Here is an 8,919-nt window from a genome sequence, read left to right as displayed (position 1 = left end):
ATAAGATTTTGGCAAAAGCCCTAAGAGTAACTCTTCCAAGTAGATATCCAAAATTTATCAAAAAAATAATAAACATCTATCAAAAAACAATATTTCTAGAAGCAATGAATGAGTGATGCAGATTTGATGTTTAGTGATGCAATATCAATTTCTTTGTTGATTTGAATTAGAAAATATAGATTATATATTTAAACTCTCTTTATCAAATAAAGAAAATAAATAGTATTGGAGATTTTTCCATGATATCATGTTATGCAATAATTTGTTCAAAATATTCAGGTTAGTTTGGATTAATTCGAGTTGGCTTTGTATCAATCTGAACTTGATTCAACTTTTTAAGGGTCAACCATAACCTAACTTGAACTATTATTCATGTAAAAAAATCATAACCCTAATCTAATTATTTTCGTATTGTGTCGTATCAGAATTAATAGATCGCATCAAATTTTGTCAATTCTAACATATTATTTCTCATAACTCTAGGATGTATTTGATTTAAGTAATATTTTTTCACAAAAATAAAAGATTACCATACTAAAAGATTAATGCATAAATTACTATTATATTTAATGAAAATTAATAAATATAAATAATTATTGTATATAATTGAGTATAGTAAAAGAATACTAAAATATATAAATTAATTGTTTTATTAACTCAAAATAAATATATTTTTATTCTTAAAAAATTAAAATAATTATCAAAATTATAATTAATTTATTAATTATTTAATATATAACGTGAATGTGCTGATAAGATTTATTCACGGTCAAACAAAAAGAAAAGTATTATATATGAACCATACGCAGCCTATATATACAAGACAAGAACCCATGAATACAACGCACATGCATAATATCTACAATGAAAAATTTTACAAATACTCCGAAACTTTCATTGTTTTCGATAATTCTCATTCTCTTTTCATCTTTTTCATGGCGAGCAACTTCTGATTCTGTCCACGAAAACTTCCTCCATTGTCTCTTCAACCATTCTCAGCCTTCCCATCCAATCTCCCCCGCCATTTTCACCCCACAAAATGCCTCCTTTTCCTCCATATTGCAATCCTACATCCGGAATCTCCGCTTCAACTCAACTTCAACTCCCAAACCTTTCCTTATCATCACTGCATTGCATGAATCCCACGTCCAACTTGCGGTTATCTGTGGCCGTAAACATGGCCTGCAGATGAAAATCAGAAGCGGCGGCCATGACTACGAGGGCTTATCTTATGTCTCCCAAGTCCCTTTCTTCGTCCTTGACATGTTTAATCTTCGCGCCGTTGATGTTGACATTGAAAACAACACTGCCTGGGTTCAGGCGGGGGCGATTCTTGGAGAAGTTTATTATAAAATTGCGGAGAAAAGTAAAACTCATGGCTTCCCGGCCGGGGTTTGTCCCACAGTGGGTGTTGGTGGACACATAAGCGGCGGAGGATATGGCACCATGATGAGAAAATACGGGCTCACTGTCGATAATATCGTCGATGCAAGGCTTGTTGATGCTAGTGGGAGGCTTCTGGATAGAAAATCCATGGGGGAAGATTTGTTTTGGGCTATCAGAGGAGGAGGAGGAGCCAGTTTCGGAGCCATTATTGCTTATAAAATCAATCTTGTTCCAGTTCCAGAAATAGTGACTTCGTTTCTGGTTAGAAGAACTTTAGAATCACACAATCTAACTGAGATTGTGGATCAATGGCAACATGTCGCATACAAACTTCCTGAAGAGCTCTTCGTCCGACTCACATTAGACGTGGTTAATAAGACTGTGAGGGGGAACTTCTGGGGTTTTTATCTCGGTGGCTCTGAGAAACTTCTTTCAATCATGGAAAAGGGCTTTCCTCAACTGGGGTTAACTCAGTCTGACTGCGTCCAATCGAGCTGGCTTGAATCAGTTGTTTTCTGGGGAGGTTTTCCCTCCGGAACATCGACAAATGTTTTACTAAATCGTGAGCCGGCGGTGAGTTTCCAGAAGAGAAAGTCAAAGTCGGATTATGTGAGGAAGCCGATTCCTAAAGACGGCCTGGAAGGAATATGGAAGAAAATGATTGAACTAGAGACGCCAATGCTGACATTCAATCCTTACGGGGGTCGAATGGAGGAGATTGCCGCGACGGCGACGCCATTTCCGCATAGAGCTGGAAACTTATGGAAGATTCAGTACTTAGCGAACTGGAATGAATCGGGGACTGAGGCGGAAAACTTTTATTTGGGGTTGATTCGAGAGCTTTATAATCACATGACTCCATTTGTGTCCAAGAATCCGAGGCAGGCGTTTCTGAATTACAGAGATATTGATTTGGGGATCAATCACAATGGAAATGGGAGCTACTTGGAAGGAAGAGTTTATGGAATCAAGTATTTCAAGGCTAATTTCGAGCGTTTGGTGAAGATTAAGACTAAGGTTGATCCTGATAACTTCTTCAGGAACGAACAAAGCATTCCAGTTCTTCCACACTAGTTTAATATTAATTATTCCAGGTATAATATGAATATCAATAAAATCACGAGCACTCAAGATTTAAGAATTCAATTATATATTTAAGTTACATATTATTATTCAATCGTATGATAATAGATCATATGAATATTTAATTGAGTATCCAAATTATTGTAATGTTTTAATGGTTGTAAAATTGACACACGCTGGTGCTTGCTATCTTCTTTTTGAAATCTAATAAATAAATAAAGTTGTTTTTTTATTATATGAGTTTCCAAGTATTAATGAGAATATGTGTCACCATACAGCAATAAGAATAACTTGAAGCATTGTGTTATAGTCATTGTTGTATCGCTCTGTTGATGTAAATTGTTCATGTTCATACAACTCTACACGGCTTTGTAAGATCAATGATACTTCAGCAAAATGATGTCGTGGCAGTACAAGACTCGGATTTCCAATGTTGATACGTAATTAACATTCAATTTAGGAAGGATATAGCATTTGAATGATCAAAAACATGAGGCTAATATTAATTTGTTTTCACATCTGCAGCAACCTTAGATAATATCCTTTGTTGTTTGGAAATTTGGAACACTAGTGCTGTTTTCCCCTTCTACGTATGACAAATATTGAATAATGTTGGCAATTATATGTGTACGGCTCGTTCAGCCTTTTTTGCATGCTCTGAATCCAACCAGCATTAAATTGTAAAGACGACGAAATTTCAACAATAACTAGTTTTAAATTGTTGGATGATTATCTTCACAACAACTAAATTCTGAAAATACAAGTAAAAGCAAATAGACTCAATCAACGGTAAAATAGTTGTTAAAAAAAGCACGGCGTCAATCTTGAGGCACACACTAAAGGAATAAATCGCCCAAACAATTCTAGAATACATAATTTTCTCTTATTTATCACATTTACTTATTTATTCTTCTTCATTATTTTATTTTCCTATTATTGTCTCTTCGTCTTCTTTTCCAATCTTTTACTTTTTTGTTTTTTTTCTCCAACGTTTTTTAATGACATGAAAACCTGCCCATTCATTCTAAAAATATTAGACCAAAAGAGCTTGTTATTGGTAATAGTAAAACACTTCCAATCACTCATATTAGTTTCAATACATTCTCTCTTAATTCCAAGCCCTATTCTTTTTAAGATATTCTTTATGTTTAATCTGTTTGTCAAAATTTACTTTTTGTTAATGCATTTACTCATGTTAATTGTGTTTCTCTTGAAATTTTTTACTACTGTTTTTGTATCAAGGATTTGACATTTTGAGCAATCCTATACAAAGGCTGGAGTGATAAGGGGTTATATTCTCTTTCATTAGAGTTATTTTAGTCCTCTTCTAGTGGTTACAAAGCCTTTTCTTCTGCCTTGTCAGTCGCATCTTGGGCATGCTTCAATGCCAATTGTTAAACACGTCTTGCGGTACTCTAATATTAATTTTGTTAATGATATCAGTACTAGTTGTCATGCTTGTAGCATCAGTAAATCCCTCATATTACCTTTCCCATCCTCTAATTTTAATGCTTCCGCTCTAATAGAATTAGTTTGTTCAGACATTTGGGGCCTTGCCCTAGTTTTCTCAGTAAATAGTGCTAGTTATTATGTTCTATTTTATGATCATTTTAGCAAATATTCATGGATATTTTTTATTAAGTACAAGCTTGAGGCACTTAGTTGTTTCATTAAATTTCATTGTATTGTTGAAAAGTATTTCGGTTGTCCTATTAAAAGTTTTCAATCTGACTAGGGTGGAGAATTTCAGGCCATGCAAAATTATCTTATTGAAAATGATATTTCTCAACGATGTTCATGTCCCTACATGCCATAACAAAAATGGTTGTGTCAAAAAAAAGCATACTCATATCGCTGAAACTAATATTGTTCTCTTAAATCATACTAATTTGTCAATGCAATTTTGGGACTATGCTTTTGAAGCTACCGTTTACACTATAAATCGTCTTTTCACACCACGTTCTAGTCATCTTTCTTTATACCAAAAATTGTTTCATCAACGCCATGGTATCAACTACTTTTAGACATTTAGTTTAGTAATTAAGCCATCTATAAGCTGACTCTTTCTCTTACTTGTAGTATCCTTTGGCTAGAATATCACACAATTAGATGTTTCTAATGCTTTTTTACATGGTCAACTTGATGAAACCATATGCATGGTGCAACCTCAAGACTATGTTGATCCACTGAAACCTCATCATGTCTACTGCCTCCACAAGTCTCTTTATGGCCTTAAACAAGCACCAAGGGCATGGTTGCCTTATATTACCACTCTCTTACAATGGTTTGGATTCATTAGTTCCAAAGTTGATACTTCACTTTACTGCTATAGACAAGGCATAATATGATGCATTGTCTCATCTATGTGGATGATCTTATTCTCATTGATAGCAATTGCATTTTTTTGTCTCATGTCATCAAGCAGCTTTAACAAGACTTTACTCTTAAAGACCTTGGTTTGTTGAATTATTTTCTTGGTGTTGAGGTTAGTTGGCTACACCATGGGCTCTTGTTATCTCAAGAGAAATACATTCAAGATCATCTTGATAAAGCCAACATGAGCATTGCCAAATTTGTTTCTACTCCTTCGTGGCCTACCATCAAATTTGTGCATAAAGATTCTGAAGCCTTTGATGATCCAACATTGTAGTGGTAGATGGTTGATAGCTTGCAATACTTGTGTATCATAAGACTCGAAATTGCCTTCTCTATTAATCAAGTGGTGCAATACATGCATCAGCCCTATAAATCTCATTGGCAATGTGTTAAACAGATCTTGCATTATTTACATGACATTATCGGTCATTGCTTGGTTCTTCATAAACTAAGCAATTTTGATCTTGTTGGCTATTGTGATGCCAACTAGGGCAACAATCTAGATGATAGAAAAAGTACCACCGACTTTGCAATTTACTTCGACTCTAATTTAATTTCATGGATTTGTTAGAAACAACAGATAGTTGTTTGGTCCTCAATAGAGGTCAAATATGAGGTAGTTGCAACATGTGCGTCGAAAATTATATGGCTCAAATCTGTCCTTCATGAAATTAGTTTTTCTATTACATCGGCCCCTATTATTTAGTGTGATAATTTATCGATTACATATCTCACCCTGAATCCTATTTTCCATTCATAGTCTAAGCACTTAGAGATTGACTTCCATTTTGCTAGAGACCAAGCCCAACAAGGGCTCCTCAAGGTGCGATATTTTTCCTTCACCAATTGCAAATGTTCTCACTAAGTCGATATCCAAAACTAGATTTCAACTCTTAATGGACAAGTTAATAGTTTTTGTAAAACCTGTTAGGCTTGAGGGAGGGTGATTTGCACAACTCATGCAAACAAATATAGCATCATATATTTTGTTGTATATTATACTGTATTAGATACAACTTATAATTTTGACCATATATTATACTGTATCACATCTAGCCGTATATAGCTCTTGAATGTAATATATATTTCAAAGTTAATGTAAATAAGATATGTCTTAGAGTGCCAATATTATTTATATGATTCAAAGGTCATGCAATTAATGGATAAAAAGGTAGTACATTGTTCATTTTCATCTTCTATTGTTTAAGGGATGCAAAGATTTACTTGTATTTGTATTGATAACCAAGATGTTAGAGATATACATTTAAAGATTTTTGATTCTACGATTTATTTGTAAAATAGATTGTGATTTCATTTAATTGTGTTAGTGTTATTGTGATTAAAGAAGATTAGAATCTAACAATAGAAACTTGAACATGAATTTCATTGGTTTTTTATAAATTTTTTACCATATGTAATTTACATCCCACACGTATAGTCATACATGATGCAAGTCGAAGCTATTTCATGGATTTCTTCTTTTTTTCGGTGGAATGAAAAGATTGACATTTTCTATATCGAACAATTGACCACATAAATATTATTCATGCATGTGCCCTAATATGAGATGAGAATCAAATCAAAATCCAGGTTAAGATTATATTATATTTCTTGGTCAAATAAAAACCAACATATATAATTAACCGACTTTATTTTTCTGTTGATAACAATTTTAAAATAAAATAAAATTATACGGAGAAACAATAATTTATTTATATAAATTAAAATAATATTTTATAATTAAGTAATATGATTTTTTTTATTTCAAAATTATTAAATCAGATTTTACCACAGAATGTATACATGAATATGATTGTATAATTAATTTGTATATACTTCTCAATAATAATTTAAAATAAAATAAAAATTATCTATAACTTATTTATATAAATTGAGGTGATTTTTTATAATTAAGTAATATAATTATTTATTTATTTTTTTACTATAAAATTATTAAATTAGATACTATCACATAATATATATATGAATATAGCTATATAATTAATTTACATAGATAATATTACTCTTTAAAACAAGATGAACCCGTTGAAAACACCATATATAATATTATCTCAAAAGGTGGTTACTTTTCATGTTTGTATGTAAAGTTGTAAAATAGCAATCCGTGCTTATCAAAAAGTGGTGGACTTTTCATGTTTGCACATAAAGTTAAAATTGTTCTTTTGTGTACGTTTTTATCATATTTGACTTATATTAAAACCATCAAAGTATTTGATGCAAAGATTAATATATTAACTTCAAATTGTTGAAGTCAGATGAAATATTGTTCGATTATAAAATAATAATTATAATAAGTTACACATGCACTGACATTTAATTAACACAAACTAAAAAATATATAAAATATTTAAAATATATAATTTTTTCCGATCCACAATATTTGTTTATTTATTCTTTTTCATTTCCCGTTAGTATTTCTACGTCTTCTTCTCCTTCTCGTAAGCATTTATTTAAATTTAGATGTATTATCATTTGATTCGATATTATAATGAGTAATATTATATATTTATATTTTAAATACATAAAATAAATATATAAATAAGATGTTATTATATAAAGTATTATTTTATTTTTAATTTAAAATTACCTAATTATATAATAACATATTATTTATATAATCACTTTTTGTACCATAATTTTGTTGTTTAATAAATACCCATTCACAATGATACATTATTATTGATACTCAAATTAGTGTTCATTATAAGTATGCATAGTTTTATTATATGTTAAACCTGATAAAATTTGACACGATTCGTTAACCTGATAAATACGCCATGAAAAAATTAGGTTAGTGTTATGATTTTCAACATGAAAAATAGTTTGAGTTAGGTTTGGGTTGACTTCCATATAATCAGATCATGTTCAAGTTGATATAAAGTGAACCTGAATTTACTCAAACTAATTTGAAAATTTTAAATAAAATATTACATAACATCATAACAGTAAAAAATCTCTAATATTTTTATTTTCTTAATTTGATAGAAAGAATATCAATTCACAAAATCTTTATTTTCTAATTCGAATCAACAAAAAAATCAATATTGATTACCAAATATTAAATTTGCATTACCCAAAGACATTCATTTTAATTTAATAACTTTTTTTTGTAGACTTTTGTTGAAATTATTATATTAGATGTGTCATATTCATATACTTTGACTTCTTTTTATATTTATGATAATCACATTCATCATATGGATTGAAATTGAATTTCTTAAATATTTGACAATTAATCATTAAATTCATTGGGTATGAATCGTATAATTTCGAAGTTGAAGTTATAGACTTATTTAGGTTTTTATTACAATATTTTGTTGTTTTATCCTTACAATTGATCATATAAAAAGACAATACGCAAACTATTAATATTAATTTGAAATAAAGTAATTTTATTTTGACAAAATATCAATTCGCGTATTATTTTGTAACAGATCGTGTTATTCTTTGAAATTTGACAAAGTGTGTTGTTTCATAATAAAACATTCATCGTACGTAATATTTTGACACGACTTTATTTAATACATAGTTTGGGTTAATTAGACTCAGGTTAATTAAAGAATATTTCAATACAGTTTTAGGTTAAAAATTTTGACATGATTATATTTCAAATTAGGTTAAGGTTTAGACTCTTTAATATAAAACCTGAATTGATATGATATAAATACGACTCAATGACATGAACTATCAAGTTTATTATATACTAACAATATTAATTAAGGTATGAGATTTTATTTGTAACTTCTAATAATAATAATATTGACTATTGTGTATAATTGAATTTAATCTAAATTAAATTTGAACAAATTTTAATTCGGGAATAGTTTAAATTTAAAAGAATAAATTCAATGTCAGCTCAAGATTAATGAATTAAAATTCAAATTGCATTTAAATATAATATAATATTTGAGTCAATCTAAATGGATCACCTGAAACTTGATTTGATTATCACATGTTCGTTATACATTTCTTGGTCAATTTGGGAGGAGATGACTTGCGCCGTCTTTCCACTATCTTTTTAATAACATCAAACAGCTACAAGATAAAATTCCG

At 30.1% G+C, this 8,919-nt stretch overlaps 1 protein-coding gene across 1 annotated transcript; it reads left to right on the top strand.

The window, feature by feature from the left end:
• The first annotated feature begins 831 nt into the window (after positions 1 to 831).
• On the top strand, positions 832 to 2,704 carry LOC123205837 (berberine bridge enzyme-like 8). Its single transcript, XM_044622885.1, has one exon. The coding sequence runs from the start codon at positions 865 to 867 to the stop codon at positions 2,458 to 2,460; it is 1,596 nt and encodes a 531-aa protein (XP_044478820.1). The 5' UTR covers positions 832 to 864; the 3' UTR covers positions 2,461 to 2,704.
• Positions 2,705 to 8,919: the final 6,215 nt, after the last annotated feature.

This window comes from Mangifera indica, unplaced genomic scaffold (assembly GCF_011075055.1).
Source record: "Mangifera indica cultivar Alphonso unplaced genomic scaffold, CATAS_Mindica_2.1 Un_0017, whole genome shotgun sequence".
NCBI lineage: Eukaryota > Viridiplantae > Streptophyta > Magnoliopsida > Sapindales > Anacardiaceae > Mangifera > Mangifera indica.
The sequence above is the reverse complement of the archived record's forward strand: the minus strand, read 5'-3'. Positions and strand labels throughout refer to the sequence as shown.